This window comes from Centropristis striata, chromosome 19, assembly GCF_030273125.1.
Source record: "Centropristis striata isolate RG_2023a ecotype Rhode Island chromosome 19, C.striata_1.0, whole genome shotgun sequence".
Classification (NCBI taxonomy): domain Eukaryota; kingdom Metazoa; phylum Chordata; class Actinopteri; order Perciformes; family Serranidae; genus Centropristis; species Centropristis striata.
The window spans coordinates 18,391,864-18,412,971 of record NC_081535.1 but is presented as its reverse complement, the minus strand read 5'-3'; the positions used below and the strand labels follow the sequence as shown (position 1 = coordinate 18,412,971).

General features: G+C 39.6%; 1 protein-coding gene and 1 long non-coding RNA gene across 3 annotated transcripts in view; one reads left to right on the top strand and one right to left on the bottom strand.

Annotated features, from left to right (window-relative positions):
* Nucleotides 1-715: 715 nt before the first annotated feature.
* Nucleotides 716-21,108, bottom strand: part of arhgap24 (Rho GTPase activating protein 24) — an 85,233-nt gene continuing 64,840 nt past the window's right edge. For both annotated transcript variants that reach the window (XM_059358213.1, XM_059358214.1), the window contains 7 exons: nucleotides 14,607-14,729; nucleotides 8,731-8,938; nucleotides 5,227-5,359; nucleotides 3,958-4,031; nucleotides 3,753-3,874; nucleotides 2,479-3,664; nucleotides 716-1,639 (listed from right to left, as the gene is read on the bottom strand). In XM_059358213.1, the coding sequence (XP_059214196.1) occupies nucleotides 1,369-1,639; nucleotides 2,479-3,664; nucleotides 3,753-3,874; nucleotides 3,958-4,031; nucleotides 5,227-5,359; nucleotides 8,731-8,938; nucleotides 14,607-14,729 (2,117 nt within the window). In that variant the 3' untranslated portion in view covers nucleotides 716-1,368. The remainder of the gene's footprint in view (nucleotides 1,640-2,478; nucleotides 3,665-3,752; nucleotides 3,875-3,957; nucleotides 4,032-5,226; nucleotides 5,360-8,730; nucleotides 8,939-14,606; nucleotides 14,730-21,108) is intronic.
* Nucleotides 7,224-9,024, top strand: LOC131992594 (uncharacterized). Its single transcript, XR_009396230.1, has 2 exons — nucleotides 7,224-7,925; nucleotides 8,758-9,024. It is a non-coding gene; the product is annotated as an uncharacterized LOC131992594 (long non-coding RNA).

Here is a 21,108-nt window from a genome sequence, read left to right as displayed (position 1 = left end):
TTTATTTTACATATTTATTCTTTATTATGGCACTCCCAGGACTCCATAATGTTGTACCCATCAGCAAATCCACATTGTGTGTATACATTTGGCTTAAAGCTACATAAATACACTCATAAAGACTTCATCAATATGCAGTCACTTTACAGACATTCACTTATTGTACACCAGCCTGCACAGACTCATGCACCATCATGCACACACCACTTGCTACTGAAACGAGCCGTCGGGCTGTTTAAAGTCCTCAGTGTTGACACACTTGATGCTGTAATCTTTTCACAGTTATGACCCACAAACACAACTTTGTGTTGTTTTTCTGTGCTAGTTTAGGATGAAAACCAGTTGTATCAGGTGGATAAATTGTCAGAAGATGACAAGAGAGTATTTTTAAAACTGCTCAGAGACGGAAATTCCCAAGAGCATTCACAGAGAGACAGCAGCTACACATCTGCTAATGGGGAGGGAGACAATTTGCCAACTGAACTTCTGAATTTCGCGACAGACATTTTTATTTTATTTGGGATTCGAGCCAATAACTCATCGTGCAAGTCTTAAAATTTACCTTTACAAGCTACAAAACATTCTGCAATCCGTGCCACGTCCATCTGAATAACACCACAGTGCAGACTAACAAGTAGTGTCTATGATTATCTATAAAATATTTACAGTACAGGCTCTTTTTTTTGGTCATGGGGTAAATGAAACAGCACAGAAGCACAGGCACATATACAGTATATTGTCCAATCTAAATGGTACACACATTGACCGACAGAACATCCAGTACCACCTTGCAGAGACTAAACAAACATGTAAGTGCAAGGAGAAGTCTTAATATAAAATATCGCACATTGATGCTTAAATATCAGATAAACATTTAAGTATTACTTTCTTTTTACATACATATGACACTGTGTTTTTCTGTTTCCCTCTATGTACAGATACACAATTACAAGGAACAATAAGATGTTTTTGGTTAGATTTTTAAGAGAATTAAGAAAGGGAGGCGTTTATTCATTAGTCTTTATGTGTTTTCATGTCCAACATTTTATTTTTTTCCTCCTCTACAGCTCTGGGAGCTAAATTAAAATAATAATGGTATTCTGTGCCTTTACTTCAGTCAGATGAGTCTGTGAGCTGTTTAAATAACGCTGTATTTACAGATTATCAGTCTGGCATCACTCCAGGTGATGTCTACCTTTATACAGGTGGTTCGCATTAGCCCGACACCTCCTTTTTCTTAAATTAAAACATGCCTTTTAACCTTTTGCACTGTAACTTCCCAACTTTTCCTTCAGCATCCAGCAGCCAAATCCTGTTTGGAGCCCTCGTAACGTTCACGTCGTATAATAAACCATTTCCAGTCTCCCTTCACTGTATCCAGATGGTGTTGTTACGATCTGGTCGGCGGGGGTCGGTGGCGGCGGCTGGGGTGTTGCCGGTCGCGGTGAGGTCACTAAACGTGGAGAAGAACTGCTCCATCTCTTTCTGCAGCATCTGGTTTCGCCGCTCTGCGTCGTCCTTGGCGCGCTCGGCGTTGCGCAGCTTGATCTCCGCCATGGTGTACTTCTTCCTCTCCTGGTCCAGCTCTTCATTCAGGCTCACCATCTCCGTCTCCAGCTCCAGGTTACGCTGCTCCAAGCTGCAGAGGAGGAGGAAACGGGGAGGAGAGGGGAGACAGCAAAGGAAACTGTAATATGTGTTTAACTAGGTCAAGTTTCATTGTTATACACGGGGCTGGGTATTGTTTAAAAAAATACAATAGTGATACTGATACTTTATTTAATAGTGAAAAATGCCACCAAAACTCTTTTTCTGTCCATGTGATTTTTACATGTATACATCACACGCTGAACTGCCAACTCAATCAAATACACCATGCACAACTATGAGTTAAAGTTGCTGCAGTAATAGGCCAATCACATTAAATCGATAGCTTGCAGTTATTGGCTGCAGGCAAAACCATACAATTATTTCTGTTTCTAGATCTGGGTACGAAAAAGGATCAAATGCAGGTATTGTTTGACTTGATAAGTTTCGATACTACTTAGAACTTGGGTTATTGTGGTCACTACCCTTAATGAATCGTCTACCGACATCTAGCAGTAGTTAGTCTGGAGATATAACCTCCTGTAGTGTTGCCATGTTTGTTATTTACATCCTGCAAATACAGTAATTCTATAAGTTCTGACTGACGCCCTCTAGTGGAATCCTCCAGTAACAAACATTGTACACCAGCAAGTATGTGAACAATTCCTTTCACCACACAGTTGGTTGTTTATGCAAACGCCTGGTTAAACAGCAAGTATGTCTCCAGCCTTATACAGTTATATTTAAGGAAATGCTCTATTGTAGTCATCCAAAAATGTAATACTGTAATTAGAGATTAAGGCAATATAGCACCACATTTGCCTTTTGTTTTAATGTATCTTTGAATGCTCTCACTCAATCCCCCACTATTTCTCACAGACAGGTCTCTACCTCTTTATCCTGGCTTCGTACTCGGTCTTCTGCTTGTGCATCTCCTGCTTCAGACTGGCCACTAAGCTGTGCAGAGCGCTGTGACTACCGGGTCCGTTACCAACAGTGTAACCATCACTGTTATCGCTGCTGCTGGTGCCCCGGCTGCTCCGCCCCGCTCCATCTCCGCTTCCCTCTCTGTTGCTGCTCCTGCCCTCCCCCTCTCCTCCTCCTCCACCTCCTCCGGACTGTGAGGCCTCGTTGTCCTGCGCTGGTCCGTCCAGGTCTTCGTAGTGACCTCCGTAGAAGTCTTGCTCAGGGCAGGTAGTGGTGGAGGAGCGACAGGAAGTGGAGTTGTCCGGAAGAGAGATCTCGCAGGAGGAGGTGGACCAGGTGGCGCTGTCCACGCTCTGCTTGTCCTCGCAGCTGCTGTTCAGACATGTGTTGGCGATGTGGTTCTGCTGGTTCTGCTGGTTTAACTGGACGTTGTCATACGTGGACAGACGGTTCTGATTGGATGTGTGATCCCCGTGGGAGCAGTCACGTGTTTTGTTGTTTTCTCGTAACGTGACGCAGCCATTTGGTACCCAAAGACCATTACGGCCGTTCAAACCCGTGACCACATCAGTGCCGGAAATGCCCATACGCACAACTCCGGTCCCGTTCCCTCCGGAGCTGTTTGCACTTGTCACGCCACTGGTGCCCATTTTTGTGCCAGGGCCTTTGAGCGCTCCGCTGCGCCTCATCGGTAGACTCCCACCTCCAGTCAAAGTCTGGCTCTTTTCTTGACTGGGGTCTGAAGACGGCGAGGAGCTGAAGGAACCGTTTGTTACAATCCCACTGCCCTTACTGAACGCTGGGTTCTTTTTAACAGTCAGTGGCGGGCTGCGGGTGATGTCAAAGCGTCCTATGACACCGTTGCGAGGGCTCGCTGACCTCGGGGAGCCGCTGTTGTCGACATGTTGGCGGTGCGACGGAGACTCAGGCGCTTCCCAGACACACTGCCGCACCACCTGCGTGTTGTTGTTCTCTGCGTTCTGGGACACCGTGGTGATGCCGGAGGTAGTTGTGGTGGTTTGCCGCCGTTGTGGCTCGATGTTGTTGTTGTTGGCGAGCTCTAGGGCCGTGGGGCTGTCCTCATCCAGAGGGAACAGCACGTCGTGGCGACCAATCAGAACGGCCATCAGCTGCTGGACCAGAACAGTACCTGAGAACACGAGACCACGAATCATTACAAAACGATCGTTCGATTGAGCTCAACGTTACAAACAAAATGTCAGAAAGCAAGAACTGACCTTCCATAATAGCGACTGGATCCTCGACCTTCGGCCTCAAGATATTTGGCCCAAAGACTGTGGCCAAGTTCTGGACGCTCATTTTATTCACACCTGAATATGACTGGACTTCATCTAGAAATCTGGAAAATAAGCAAATGTCAACTTTTCATGGCTCGATAACAATCCCAGATTGAAAAAAATGATTTTAACTATAAATGAATACCTGCAGATGTACTTGAGAAGGTTGTAGTTCACTGGAGGTAGATTTTCCACAAGCTTTTTCAACTCCTTCATACCCTGCAGATGACGTAGATGCTTTTAATGTTGAGAACAATATTCAATATGAACTCCTACAAGTTCTAATCAATGAACAGTGTGAGTTTACATGAGTTTACAGCATATTATGTAAGCATTATGTATTTTTTGAGGGCACAAAGGTCAAAAGCCAGGGCACTAAGGCCATAAAATTAAACAATGATTTTAAGTCCACGTTCATATTGAAACTAATTTGAGGACTAGTATGACGCTTCTGAGGAAGTTTGGAGTCTCGGTTGAAACTGTCAAGCAGGTAAAGAAACATCTCCTAAACTAAAATGCATCAATCTTGTGCACTTTGAGAGCTAAATGAGAGCAAACACCTCACATAACATTTTTCACAGTCAGGAGATACCGTATTATAGAATCTTTGTTATCCTATACTGTGTCATTTTTAATTGCTGTCAACATGCTTTCCACTAGGACATGGAGTAGCCAGCCAGCGTGGAAAAATAGCTGGCTCTGATTTTTTCCATAAAAGCCCAAATTTGGTGCCTCTAACACATTATAATGCAACTATTCCATCATATACACTCATCTTAATCATTGCATATTTTAAGAATTATTTTAAAGGAGAATAAAGGTTCTTGTATATTTTATTTAAGGCATATTATTTTGACAGTCTTCTTGTAAATTCTGTGGTCACTTCTGTTAACACACTGTGCTCTTATTTTGAAAGCTGCATGCGTTTAGCGACAGGAAGTTATTCAAAACAGTAAGTCACAGTTTAGTGTGATTAAAACAACTTTAACTGTTAGCTAATGTTAGCTCGCGGCAACCGAACGACAAACAAAATGATGATTTATATACTGAAGCAATCTCCCAGAATTACAGGCACAAATTTGAGCTTCTTAGTGAGAATGAGAGAAAGATGTTTTGGACAGTGTGGGAAAGACTCATCCGCTGCTTCCAAGCATTGTCTTTATGGTGTGAAAACAATCCTATTTAGACATTAGAAGTCCAGACAGAACAACAAATTCATTGTGTGAGAAAAGAGTAAAGCAGAATGTGGCCCCAGGAGAGCAGCTGTAATGTCACAGAACAGGATGATTTATGTGAGAGCTTTTCATTTCTCGCTCCTGGTGATACACAATTTGAACCTTTGAAAAACTTTATGTAGCTGAATAAAATATGTAAGGTATAGGTAAAGAGAAACACCTCAAGTGCTCTTTCCTACCATTTCATCATCTTTGCTGAGGAGCTTGGCGCAGGACAGAAAGTCTTCATACTTGTGGAAGGGGACGACTGGCTCCGGCAGCTCTCTGAGGTACAGCTTCAGGAGAGAGGCGACTGTGTGCACGTCTGTGTTACTGCAGCAGGGAAAAGACAGAGACGGGAGAGGGTTATCATTTATTTTGGGTGCATGTCATTGAAGCAGACACACATAATTGAATTCAAACACACTGACTTCAGTCTTGCTTTTAAATTTGTTTTTCGGAAAAACTTGTATTGGTTACACCGTAGCAAAACTATAAAATGAAACCATCATGGAAACCAACACAAATACGTAGTAATGCAAACTGTGCAGCCCAGTCAGAGCACAGCCAGCAAGTGTGTTGTGTAACTTTTATTTAAGTTTATTAAGATCTGGATTGAGAACTGTGCAGCTAGAAACCTGCTACAGCCTCAGCTAGAAACCCCCAAATTAGGATCAGTGGGAATAAAGGTGTTAGAGTCACATGATGAAGCCATCAAAAAGCCACTAGCAAACACCTGCCATCACCCAAAATTTTTCCTTTATTCACATTGCTAGCGTCACCAAAGTCAAGCCCCATTGCGACCGACTCTCCACTTTAACTCCCGGGTAATAATTAATAATAAAGTAATGTGCTACCCACTGCTCCTTGCATGGTGTGTTCACCTGTGTGTAAAAAAGGATGGGTTAAATGCAGAGGTTGAATTTCCCCATTGTGGGATTAATAAAGTAATTAATCTTAATCTAGAACTGGAGTTGATGTGGAGTTTTGCACACAGTAGCTAAACATCAGTCATATAAAAGAAGTGAATGTAAATGAAGACATGTGTAAGCTGTTTCAGACACTGTTCCCTGATTCGAACAGTAACCATGTTTCAAGTTGAAGCAAATTTGAAGCAAAAATTTTAAATGTTCCATTAAAGAAAATGTAATTAGGGAAGTTTCCATCAATTGGTTTGGAGTGAATAAACATAGCTCCATAAACATACTTTAATCAGAAGATGGAGGTGTAATGTATTGCTGTAGGCTAATCCATCACTAAACAGTAGAAGAAGTAGAGATTGCGTTAGAGAGAAAAAACAACAACAAAAAATAAGGGGTTGCTCATTGGACAATTTGGGCCAAGTCTGTCAATTTACAAGTCATTCTGGGACTCTGATTTTTCTTCATAAACCTTTTTGGTTGCCAGTATTGCTATAAAATTGGAAAATTGCATTTTCAATGGTCTTAAAATGCCATTAAAGCCCTTAAATGTACTTGTTGAAAACAACAGAAACCCTGCTGTGTGATTCCTTCAAAAATCAAAGTGTAGAACTACAAATTTAGTTTTTTACAGGGGCTTATGTGCCAGATCAGAATCAGAATCATTTTAATTGCAATATATTTGCTGTGGTGTATTGGTGCAAAAGAACTAAATATACAATATAAATAAAAATAAATATATATTAAGAAAACAAGTACTTTGAGTCAAAAAACAGCAGCATAAATAGAAAATATGAAGAATATGTCAAATGAAAAAAATGTGAAATGAAAAATATGAAAAGTGTAAAAAATATATATATAAACAGTAGAAACTATACGTACAAATATGGAGTTAATTGGTTTGGCCTTCATCAAAATGTCCCAAAAATTACGATTTAAACTGAGATATTTCAGCGCTTTAAAGAATTTTATGCAGACAAATCATCGTCGTCTTTAGCAAACTAAAGAAAGCAAACAAGACACAACAACAGACAGACAGACGGACAGACAACAACGAGACGCAGAGGGGACAACAACAGCAGCACTGGGCATCTGAGATAATCTGCTAAAAGGCGAGAGGATTTTCACTGCAGGCTCAGAGACACTAATGAGCCAATGAGGGGCAGCTGGTGAGGCAGGCAGCAGGGCAGCAGCAAGGTGAGGGACAGTTAAGGACTAAATACATGTGTAGAGACGGAGAAGGGGGGAGCTGGTGCCACATGACATGAGTTGTGTTGTATAACATGATAACATAGCCTGTGTTTCTCAGGAGTGGTGAGGTGTTGATGCATGTCCAGGATCCTGATGGTTTTATCCAGGTTTTATTGATGGTCATTAGAGAACATGGTGGGAGTGAAAGAGGGAGGCAGAGAAGAAGAAGTGTGGAGGTGGCATGTTCTATCACTCATGCATTTCTGTGTCATCCTGAGTTATGGATGAAGGTTGTCGCATTAAAAAGCAGCACTGTGTCTCAGCACGGCCACCTACACACCTCACAGTACAGAGGCAGAGTGAAACCAGAGGCTGTTTTTAGAACGGCCTTTTATTGTGACCAGCCTGAGGCACACCTGTGTGCAATCATGCTGTTTAATCAGAACCTTGATTTGTCACACCTGTCAGCTGGATGGATTATCTTGGTAGACTCACAGATTCAAGCCTTGTTTGGATGGAGACGATCAAGACAGAAACCACAAAAGTGGCATTGCGTTTTCACTTTTTATGCCGCGTTTAAACAAGTGTCTTTTGGGGGAAATCTGCGTGCATATGGTGACACAAAAGTCTATGTAGTATGCGCAGCAGGTGGCTAGGTGGTACTGTGAAGCACTGCCAAACAACACCACCAAGAGCTCACGCATACGTTGACACTTCTCTCCTACTTCTCTTCCTTGAGCGAAATAGAATAGGAATAAAAAATGATAAAAAGAAAAAAAATGCCCAAGGTAATTAATGGATTTTCTCTGTTCTGTCATATTATCTGTGGTAATTCTGCTTAACTGCTGAAATGACTCCTGGATAGTTATCAGAGCTGCTAGGGCAACTTGAATGTCTGACTGATGGAAATAGTCTGACATGTTTGTTGTCGTTTGCCTGGACTGCACATGGATGTTACGTAAACATGTACGCGACACTTTTACATTTTCAACCCGTTAAATGGAAATGCAACAGTGAAGTGTTACTAAGATTCGCACTCTGAAAGTGGTTTAATTTTGTTGTTTTAAGCCCCAAAAACGGTGTCGCCGTCTAAACAAAAACATCTGATAAAATATTTTCTCGTTTTCTCCCGAGAGCGCCTTAAATACATTTGTGCACAAGATTTGAGAAAATTTTCTTTTTCAACTTAAGTTTTACCATTTGTATTTTTGTTTGAGTAAGCAAACACAACATACATACATTTGTGCTTTAATTTGGAAGCCAGATTTAAATATTTTTAAATTTCATTTTCAGAATTTTCCCAGTGTTTCTTGGTTTGTCAAAAGGGATCCTTCCTCATGTCTTTGTTCTGTTAAACAGGTTTCAAATGCAAAACTGGTATTGAAAACCTTTACTATTCAAGTCTGACTAAATGCAACTAAACATTTTGCCCACTTCAGTTTTTTTATCAACGTATGGAGGGCTTCAGGCCTACAGGAGCCCTCATGTGGATCCAGAGGTGCAGAACTTGACAAGTCAACAGTTTGAATGTATCAACTTCACATTAAAATGCAGTGAAATCCAAGCAGCCGGTTACGCTTACTGTTTCCTTACCAATCAAAAGAAGGTTTTTCTCCACAGTCGAAGGCGTCCTGCAGCTCTTTGACCAGGTTGGCCTGTCCTGGCAGCCTGAATAGGCCCTCCTCCCGAAGGCCCCATTGCCGGATGAAATCCACACACTGCTCGACCAGCATAGGGGCCAACTTGTTCCCGAACCGGCGTTCATATCGCACAGTTTCCTCCAACTTCTGACCAAAGATCCCTGAAAAACACAAGAAAAATTGTTTAAAGATGGTAAAAGATTGATAAATGGCAATGCTTCAATAAATAAGCATTGTTTTTACCCGATATTTGAACATTCTCCAGGCTTTAATGATGTTTTTAATACAGATATATTCAACCTGAGTCTCTCTTTAAGGCTAAATTATTCAAAGCATGATTCTGAAATGATGATTCATCCTTTGAAATATCAATACTGTTTAATGTCCTATACGGTTTTACTTTCTTTAGTGAAAGAAGCACTTTTCAAAGAATTAGAAAAAACATTAGCGTAGCATCTGCAGCTTAACGAACATCAAAGAGAGCGGTTAAATCGATTGAAAAAAATAAATTCTGATAAGGCCGGTCAGACGGTTCAAGCAAAAATATGTACACCCACAAAGCCTTAGTCTGATGATCAAATCTCTAACTTTCTGCTGAGCACCTCTTGCCTTTTGTCTGAGGCAGTCGCCGTAAAAAAAAAAAAAAAAAAAAAAAGGGAAAAAAAAGAGAGAGACTGATTTCCATTTGCAGCCGTCTCATGTGGATGCAACACAAGAGGGGATTAAGGCAGCCTTCCTGAGAGATTTGGATCTGCATACTTTTCCGGTCTCTAAAGACAGACAGAGGCTACTCACACACATGCACACACGTGGTACGACAAGGTACCGTATGCCGACTGAATTAAACCGAGCTTACCACAATCCACGTGCTTCTGACAACAGTTGACACAGCAAGAAATAGATTAAAGGTATATTATGTTACTTTTTCTGCATTAAAATGACTATACTTGTGTTTTGTTGAGTTGTGGGCCTACATTATCCTAAATGTCTCCAACAGTGTTTAAGCCCAGAAAATTTGCAATTTTAATCAAAGTAAGGTTTCATTTCATATGGTTGCCTGTCAATGGCGTCATGTGTTAGCATTGTGGTTATCTGCCAGAAGCTGTCATAAATGGTCTTTTTATCAAGTTTTAAGATAAAATTCTCCACTGCACTTTTTAGCTAGTTGTCGTTTTGAATCCACTTTAACTGGATGAAAGATTTTAGTCTGGACCGTAAGTTATCAGAGAAAAAAGTTGAGTAAATGTTAGCGGTTTCTCAATTTGCAGTCTATCTTATCAACCGGTTTATGCCAAAAAAAGGCACTGATTTTTTAACGTGACGCTACTTTTTTCTACTAGTTTTGTTTGTTTTGGAGAAGGAGAAGACTGCAGATAATTTGGCTGCTGGTAAAAACCTCCTGCACATCTTTATAATAAGTTATCACTGAAACAAGCTGAACAAATGTTAGCAGCAGCTCAGCTCGTAGCCACTCTGCTCTGTCCTGTGACTGCTGAAAAACATCAGAGAAACGCTGATTTTTAAATGTGAAACTGCTTTAATCTGTGTTTTTACCAGTTTTAATTCATTTTTGGGGCAATTTGTTTTGGAGGAGGAGACCTCTGCGAATAATTTGTTTCCTGGTAAAAACCTCCTGAACAATGAACTGACTGCAATGGTGGTGAAAACAACAAATCCCATGATTCAACGCTGCTTTATGACATCTCTGTAACTAAAAACTCTGTATTTTGTTATTGTTATTATTGGGAAATTACAGCAGCAGCAGGAAATTACATTGTGCATTTAAAACCAACGGGCATTTATGTTGAATTGCAGTTTTTCTACAGCTTTATTATTTCATCACATTAAAACTAGTAAACTGATGCTTCAATACTAGACACAAATATAATAGCATGTTGTCATACTCACCTCTCTTGAACCTGACACAACTTGTAAGCTTCCGGAAAAAACGCCTATTAATAAATTTGTGATAAGATAACACACCAGAGGTGCAGAATTTAAAGTGTTTGCATACTAACATTTTCCAAACAGCCTCAAAAACAAAAAACATGCAAAAATAAGAGAGATGCATCAGTTTCATAGCAGGTTGGTCAAACTCTCTTCATTTCCATCTCTCAGAAAGTGTTTTTCAATCATCTTTCCGTAGAAAAGAAGCAGCTCAGAAGTTAACAGTGGAGTCTTGTGTTCTTTTCTTTGTCCTCAGGGTCAGTCGGTTCAGGGATTTTTCCACTTCAATCTTTACAGCAACCCAAATAAGACAAAACAAGTGAATAGTGGCAAATTCCAAAGAAATATTTGAAGCTGTTTATCCATTTCCCAAATCCAGGATCAGAGTGAAATAAAGACAAATCAAGCTCAACCGGAGTAAAGAATGACGACTATCCTCATGAATCGAAAAGAGCATCAGAGAACAAATGAGAGAAAGTGAGTGAATGAAAACGAGGTCATCCCTCCAGACGTTCTGGTCATGAGTCTGGGAATGTTTTCCCTGGGTCACATGTAACTGTGTGCATGGACCAGCTTATGAAGAGTGTGCGCATGTGTTTATATGTATGTTTGCTATTCCCACTGCACCAGCTCCGACCACAACCACAAAGACTTCAGCTCCGCTCTGCAAACACTCAGCAGGTTCCTTCAACACTCTCAGGTTCTGTCAGCTGCACACACACACAATCTGGTTCTTCCCTTTCTGGGGGCTTCCTATCTCATCTTCCTTGTATCCAAAATCACTCACTATTCACTATGTAGTCCACTATATTGGAATGATTTGCACTACAGTGGCTGTCAACCTGCATCGTAAATCTGATGCATTTTAATAACCCTTAAATATGTCATATTAACATGATATTAATGCCTTTCCCTACTTTTCCAATTGCATCTTCACAGTGAAACAAAACAGTCTCAACTGAGTTTATATACTGATACAAACAAATCTGAGCAAGTCAAGAACTTTGATCCACAACAAGAAGGTGGATAAACATCATATATTACTGTGAAGTACCTTTAACTGTGGTAAGTGAGGGCCAAATGATTTTTGTTGCCTGTGACCGTCACGTCAAGCTTGTGAAAACAACTTTTGGTTCACAACAACAAAAAAATCAATGTAAAATCAAGAAATACATTTCCGCACACTTATTTTAATTCCAATTTCCATGTATGAGCATTTAAAAGAAAATAGGACAACGGGTCATTTTCTCTAAAATAGAGCTATACAAAATATGACTGGAAATAAAAAGAACATAAATATATAAAGCATGTGTTTTAGCATTTAAAAAAGTATTTATCTACATGGCATTAATCCAACAAAAACAACAGTTAAAGTTAAAATCAAAACTCTTAAAACTAAAAAATGGACAGTTGGTAATTACCATGAAATAAATCTCCAAAGATCCAGATAGAGAGGCCACAGCTGCACATTTCTCAAACTTTTCTCTTGTCCAACTGTTTGTTCAAACTGGCCAGTAATTAATTAAGTGTTCAGCACAACATGACAGCAAACCTTTAGGGGCTCCGAGCTCTTCTGTGGGTTGTTCTGGGAGTTCACCTCCCTGCCTGTCACCCTCTGAACACAAAATTTGTAATCACACTTCAGCAGCCAATCAGGGTTCAGTTGGTCTCTGCTGCTACTGCAAAATGTGAAAGCCTGGAATATGTGTACGTGTGTGTGTGTGTGTGTGTGTGTGTGTGTGTGTGTGTGTGAAAGCCCGGCTCCGCTCCAACTTGGAGCCACCTTTCTTGTGGCATCTTTGACAAATGGCTCGTCCTTTTGAAGAGCAGTCAACTGCAATAGACATCAAACTGCCTGCACTGAAAACAGAGGGGCCAGCTCAGCCTCATCCATTCACTATGTCACAGAGAGCTGCCTGGACTGCCCGTCCGGTCTCAAATGCCGCACTTGTGCCCTGCTCATTCACAATGTAGGCCAATGTCTGCCAGTAAAGTCAATAACAGGCCGGAGCAGCGCAGCGGGACACTCGGTAATCATCACACTGATCTCAGGAACAACTTCATGAGAGCAATTACAACATCATGCACTTCAGCTATGACTCACAGGGTACTGGATGATTACTGCTTCGCCATTGTTTGTTGGTTTAATTGACACGTAAGTGAGTTTGACAAATTAATTTCCTTTGTTTATTAGCATGAACAGGCTGGAGAGGATGATAACACCAACATGAGAGTGGAGATTTAAACTAGTGCCGCCAATATTTCTTGGACTAAAGCTCACTATATATCAAGTCATGGTAAAGTCAGTCATTGTTGTGATGCAATCAACATGTAGCAGGACTCCCACCATGTGGAGACAAAAATGGAGGAGGAAAAGAGGAGACAATCTGTTGCTTTACCTGCTGACTAATCTCTGCAAAGTGCAGACAAAGGGGCAAGACTTTGGTATCAGAAGCGTAGTTTCTGTTTGTAAATCAGCAAATTTATTGTATGATCTATGCACTTGAGTTTATGATCTATATACTTTAGTTTTAGGATGCATTTATTCTGTTGTTCTATGTTCCTATTCAATGTATTGTGTTTCTATGTTGCACCAAAGATAATTATTTTTAATCTTGTTGTATGCATACACAATGACAATAAAGGCTATCTATATTGTAGTCCGTGTAATACTGACTATTCATGTTTGAGTGGGCTTTGTTTGCATGCATATAAACAGTAAACCAGTGTGGACGGCAAAAGAGGTGGAATGCATTGGACCAAGTGAAATCTTGTTTTCGTCGAACAACGATTTATCCTTTTTAAATATATCTGTAGTCCTACTTGGGCTACACAGTGGTATAGTGTTAGCACTCTTGCCTCACAGCAAGAGGGTCGCTGGTTCGACTACGGCCTGCTGCTCTTCTGTGTGGCGTTTGCATGTTCTCCCCGTGTCAGCGGGGGTTCTAACCAGGTACTCCGGCTTCCTCCCACAGTCTAAAAACATGCACTTAGGTTTAATTGGTGACTCTAAATTGCCCGTAGGTGCGAATGAGAGAGTGATTATCTGTCTCTATGTGTCAGCCCTGTGATAGTCTGGTGAGTGCGCCTCTCGCCCAATGTCAGCTGGGATCAGCTCCAGCCCCCTGCGACCTGAGTGCAGATAAGCGGTTAAACGGATAATGAATGAATGTATTCCTACTCCTATACTTTGCCTCTCAACTCTGATTCGATTATTATGTCTCAGGTTGCTAATCAGACTGTAAACAATGACCGGCACACAAAAGAGATTGTCATAGCCTGCATATCTGTTATCCTGATATCCGCTAGTTACACCAAAACATTTTGGCCTTTGTCCCGAAAGGCTAAATGGGGGTTGGTCCCATAGTCAATGGATTCCAAAACTGCCTATCAACAAACCCAGAAAACATACCTGTTTTTGACGCAGTACAATAAAATTTAGGATAAAAATATTGTGGCATGATGTGTCTTGTAGTCCTCCATTCAAAATAGCAAAACCTGAAACATGTAACCACATCTAGCTAGCATTGTGTAAATAAATAAATGCAGTATTGTACCTGCAAATTACTGCTAAGTCCCCGTTTCTACCATGCACCCACCAATGGATTGGTGTTACACTATTATCATTGTGCACAAGGCAACTCAGGTTTGTACTTCCAATCCTTCGTTAAACACAGTCTGTGCAACATAAAGGATGCATTCTGTCAGGGGGATCAGACCACACAGTCAGCAGTTTGATGGCTTTGCTCACAGATTGAATACACACACTTATCCATCCTCCAGCAACGCTACTGGAAACTTTAAAAATCATCCAGTTGAATGCCAAACTGGCTCTCACTAACATCAACAAGTTATTCAGTGAGTAGTTGTGTGTGTACTGACCTCCACCAAAAGGCGCCCAGATGACCCTGCGGATCGTTTTCACCCAATCCTCCATGTCATTCTGGGTGCTGGCCATAAGAAGGTAGGTCTCATGGTTGGCTGTCATCCGCTCTCTGTCTCCCCCTGTTCAGATAAAACAGAGACATAGATGAATAAAACATCCTGTGGATAGCAGCCAAAGTCTCTTCAGTGGAAAAAAAACTCACTGTACTGTAAGTTTGTGGAGAATCAAACTGTCAAACACAAAGAGAAATCATCAGCATTTCTGCTAATCTGATGTCTGTGTCCAATTCCATCAAGAGTTATGGGACTGAGCCACTTTCAACACATTTCAGAAGGTAGAAATCTTCTCCAGACATGCTGAATTTAAAAAGATCCTTCTACTATCAGACTCTAAAGATACAATATTCTGCACAGTAAATCCCAAATCTGCTGACAGACAGCCTGTTCCAATGGAGAAGTGAAGCTGAGCAATGCTCTCATCAAAGCCACCAGAGTCCTTTGAGAAAAAAAAAAAAAAATTACCTTGCAGAACTCAGGGGTTTCTGGTCTAACTCTACCTCGATCTGTTAGTTTGTTTGTGTCATTGTGTGACTTTGGTTAATTCAAACTAACCCTTCAAACCCCCAAAGTCACACAGTAACACAAAGAAACTGAATGAAGGCAGCGATGGAACAGATCCTCCTGTGTTCTGTGGGGTAAAATGACTGCTTTTGTCAAAGGAGTCTGGTGGCTTTAAGGAGAGCAGAGATAATGACATGAGTTCCCCTTGCATAAACTTAAACAGGGATGTCTGACGGCAAGTAGTGAAAAAATTATAGCATACACTTAAACTAATATTGATTTTTTTAGGTGGCTAAATTACATTCTGCCTCGTCCACAGCAGTACCTTACTTAGATCCTGTGCCGGTACTCCTTCCCGCTTCTCCAAACTGTTGGCATGTTGCCTGTCATCTACTGTAGGTAGGTCAATAAATCCTAACTATGCCTTTAAGGAAGCTCCAACCAGATTTTGACCTCCTTGTTACCATCACAGCTTTTACTTCAAATGTTCTTAAATTACACAAAGTGCCTCTAAAAAATGGATGATTTTGGACTCGCACACCGCCTTTTTAACTCTGCCACAGTAATACATCTAAAGAAATGTTTATATCTCGGGGCAGAAGTGTGTGTTCCATTAGAGGCTCAGCTATCCTGATTCTACTTGAGCATAATGGTCACGAGCACTCTACTGTCATGTGATACCGGACAGATTGGAGCGAAGGATTCGGTCCTGTTTCACATAACAAATCTGGTTGCAGCGATTACTATGACAACAGAACCATTTGTACCGCTCCACTTCATCTTTGTTGAGATGCAACAAACAAACAAACAAACAGCTTCTGGCATTTCAGAGAGATGCACCTGTTCTATTATCGGGAGAGATGAGCTATTAAGAGACGAATGGTGCACCACACAAACTGTTGAATTATGCATGACTTTGACCACCAGGGATCCTGCTCCATTGATTGTATCTCAGGAGGAGATCTGCCTGTCGCATATAAAAAATATTTATAGACTGCATAACACAGCATGACATGGTGAGGGATCTAGTTTCTCAAGTCTCAATGACTTGAAATGAAGCACAAATTGATACATTAAACTGTTCTGATGCAAACCAAAATGCAGGTAAGTTAGTAAGTGAAATCGCTTTAGTTTTAGACACTAATTACACAAGCAGACACACATTAATCATTAATCTTCTAATTATTTTTTTCCCCAGAAAAAGTTATTATCTCCAATTTGTCAACAAAGCAATAAAACACAAGTTCTTTCATTTTGAATGCTGTGCAATTAAGGTGAATTTGTCAAATTAAATGTCAGTGGCTGCAAGCCCTTATTTATGTCATCTTTCTTTAAAAAAAACAAAAAAAAAAAACACATAGAAAAACAGAAACCTTTGACCAATCCCTTGAAAACATAAGATTTAAAGTGGTAATTTTGTAAAAAAAAAAATTGTAGAGAGGACTCAGTACATTAAATCAACTTATCGATTAGTTAGTACAATATTGTAATGTCAGATGATTGAATGGACGATATCAGCTGTTATCAGCCCATAAGTATGGAGACAAGTTGGAAGGCTGCAGTTTTCTAAATAAAACTACTTCTCTAAAGGTGGGGGGCACCAGACTTCCTGGTTAGGTGTTATAAAAGATAGTTTAAAAAGTATAATAAAGGCACATAAATGCCAGGAGTTAAGGTGTTAAGAGGAAGAGAAGGGAATTATTTACACTGGTCACGTAAAAGCGTAATGCACGCCGTTAACTGATGTTACTTCATACATGAACCTTGGTCTCAGTCTCCGTAGCATCACTTCCACCTTGGCGTCATTCATTATTACAGCAAATTCAATGGGCTGATAACGACCTACTTGCCTACCAGTAGGTGGAGCAGGCCTCTACTCGTTAACACTTATGCGCTGATAACCACTAATAACACCCATTCAATCATCTGATAACATTCGAATTGGGTGCTTGAATGCACATTTTATAAATAGCTTTGGACAAATGCATTTGCCAAATGAATATTGCCACATAATGTTTAGCCTTTAGAGTCTTTGTTATGATCCACCTGTTTATCAAAGAGTACGCAAAAGCAGGTTTATGCTTAAAAATGTGTTGCTCTAACATTTTTCAGCTTCAAGGAACCAAAAAATGTCAGATTCATGTCAAATTATCAACATTAAATCTGGTCAATTTATCAATTTATCAAGCACATGGCCCAGGATTCGGAGCCAAACTTTGCCAGTGATATTGACGCTCCCTGTCAGTCTTAATGAGATCTCATTAGCAGGCAGCAGATGCCAGCGTTAGCCCTGCGTGGCATCCTACATGTCCACAATGTTTATCCACTCCACAGATACACACAATGTAAACTCTGTGGCAATGATCGAGTTACAGCAAACACAGCCAACATGTCTCACAGAGTCAGGAGAGCTTTCAGATTCTTTATAAAAGTGTAACTGGAGCTGATGTCAGATATTCAATGTCATGTTGCGGTTTTTTCTTAGTTGTTTTTTTTTGCAACATGAAGAAATGTAATTTTCTCAGCATCATTAAGTTGCTGCAAGGTGCTCTACTGTCACATCATGAAGCAACACATAACAGCCTGTTTATGGAGTTGTATACCTCACCTGGTGGAGCTAATAGCATCTATCAGCAGGTGATTCAGTGTCTTTTTGTGTTTGCAATAAGGAAACAAGTTTGTATTGAGGAGGAAAACAGATTTAAATATTCAGTCGTTTTTTATAATAGTGTTGTTACTTGTCATTCTCAGCATTACAAAACTTCTCCACTGAGCCTGATTATTTATTCAGTAAGCTGATGTGCTTTTTAAATATGAGGATTTGCTGCTTGTATTTGTGTTATATCTTTGTAAGTGTAATATCTGGCATTTGTTTTGACATTTTGACTTTGTTGACAATAACTTCAGAACATTTTCAGCTTTATGATGAGGAAAACAATCATTAGTTGCAGAGCTGAATAAAACAGCAACAATATAATTGATGGTGTCTGTATAATAGCCTAGAATTAGCGTTTCTGCACTTAAACTAATTAAAACAATCTGATCCATTATGAATCTGATTTTGTTTTTGTTAACAGAGAAATTATGACATTTTCTGTTCATGATAAGATGAAATTTGAAAAGTCCGTTTAAATTATATTGTAAACCAGATGAATGGTTGCAAAATATTGCAATTCATGCAGCATTCATCATTGAATGCATCCACATTGTGCCTTAAATAACAGTGAAAATGTCAAATTAAAGCTTGCAGAGATTTAAGTTTGGACCCATATTGTAATCAATGGGCAGGAAGCAAGTCCTTCCTCTCAATAGTGGCTAGTGTCCTCTGCTCCTGATCCAGTGATTAGTCACTACCCGGTATTGACTTAAGCCTCAGAGGTGCCATTAATTACAGCTCACATGGAGACACGACTGATTAAGCATGTTAATCACCTCCATCCTGAGACTTACAAAGCAACATTTGTATTCAAACTATTATTATGACTAAAGCTTAAAGAGAGGGGCAGCTTCAGCTCACCTCTTCAGCGCAGGAATCACACCCACGATGTTTTTTTTTTTTTTATCCTCAACCTGCGACGCGCAACAGATTTCCAATCAACCGGTTTGTCAACAACGAGAGCAAAGCAACGCACTGATCGACCGGAGAATAAGCAGCTCACTTACATTCGCACATGTGGCTCCTTCAGCCGGTGTAACAGCTCCGCCTCACACAGACTTCACGTTTACATTCACAACCTAAAGCCCTCCGTGTAAAGAACTCCTCTCACATAAAAAAAGGCTTTAATCCAGAGAGAGAGGGAGGGAGAGGAGGATATCGATGTGTCCACTGTGAGAGGGAGACCGTGTGAGACAGACAGGGACGTGACGAGCTTTTTTAAGGGTCCGAAGCAAATCAGCTCCAAGCACCAATGTTCTTACTGGAAATGCAAATATTTAATAAATCTTTAGATTCATTTATTAAGGGTAACATGTGAATTCATTGGGGACTATTTTCAGCAGTGGATTCATCAACACAAGACACTGTACTGGGTATAGCACAAGGAGGATAGCCTACAGCAGGGGACTCAAACTCAAATTACCTGGGGGCCGCTGGAGGCAGTATCAAAATGACCAAAAAAAGAGACAAAATTACTAAAAAAAAAAGACACAAAATGACAGAAAAAAATACTAAATTACTTGAAAAAGACACAAGATGACCAAAAAGACACAAAATTACAAAAAAGACACAAAATGACTGAAAAAACACTAAATTACTTAAAAGACACAAGATGACCAAAAATACACAGAATTACCAAAAAAGACACAAAATTATTTTAAAGACACAAAATGACCAAAAAAGACACAAAATGACAGAAAGAAAACTAAATTACTTAAAAAAAGAAACAAAATGACCAAAAAAAGACAGAATTATAAAAAAAGACACAATTATTTAAAAAGACATAAAATTACTAAAAAGAAGACACAAAATTACCAAAAAAGACACAAAATTGTTAAAAAGATACAAAATTACCAAAAAAGACACAAAATTACCCCAAAAAGTAATTAAAGGGACCTTCCACACACAACATGTTAAAGTGCCATTCATATAAAACTATTCAAACTTCAGTAAAAGTATCAGCATCAAAATGTACTTAAAGTATCAAAATTCAAAGTACTTGTTATGCAGAATGGATCCAGTCAGATGTTATATACATATTCTAAATATATTATTAGATTATTTGTATTGATGCATTTATGTAAGCAGTGCTTTAATTTTGTAAAGGTAGGGCTCACTCTAACTACTTAATATACTGTATTGTGGTTTAATTTATAAAAATGATAATCATTGTAAATTTATCACGTTTTTCATGTTAAATCTAGATCTGAAAAGTAACTAAAACTGGCAGGTAACTGTAGTGGAGTAAAAAGTACAATATTTGATTCTAAAATGTAGAAGTATAAGTTACATAGAAATATTAATGCTCAAGTAAATTACAAGCCCTCAAAATTGTACTTAAGTACAGTACTTGAGTAAATGTACTTAGTTACATTCCACCACTAGAGTATACAGTAGTTAATCAGTCGTGTTTCCATTCATATTTTTATGCACATTTTGACGTAAAGTTGATATATACTACTCAACACTTGGAGTAGTTACATTCCACCACTGAATACTACTTAATACTTTCCATAGTTTTGTTCTCTTCAAAAGAAAATATATTATTATTATTAATAATAATAATAAAAAAATATTTTCCAAATGTGGAGCAACATTTTCTATAGAAGGTGTGGATAAGAATATTTAAGGTGATCCAACACCTGTAAAATATTTAGATTAAGACAATCACTGAAAAAAAAGAAGCCACCTAAAAAAATGAATAAAATGATGATGACAGTGAGATATATTTTGCATTCTGGGCTCGTTGAGAGAAAGATGTAAGGTTCATATCAATTAGGGAAGCCTTCTGTCTGTTTGGCTATAACTCACTTCTCAGGTTACCATGTCACAGCAGGTGCAGGCTATTTTTGCAGTAATTAGGCTGTGCGTGGGAAAAACACTTTGTTGCAAAACATGTGCAATGAAAAGTTTCCTGTGTTCATTTTCTATCACAAAGAACCTCATTTTCATCATAAAGCACAGCTGTAACACCACAGAGCAAACTGACAGTATCAACAAGATGACAACATTTTCAGAAAATTCTTGAAATTCCTGCTTTCTATGCCAAACCATTTTGTACACTTTTGGTTAAAATGTCATCTCCCTCACCCCATCAGACTGATGCTTGTGTGTCTACCAGTTAAGTGGATCACTCTGATGGATTCCACAGTGACAACAATTCGTCACATTGTCCAATCTGGCACGCAAAAGTTTCTCAGTCACATTTGCATTGATTGTCATGCAAAGTAATTGTGATTCCCTGGTCCCCCTGTGAGTGCTTTTGTCCACATTTAAAATCAA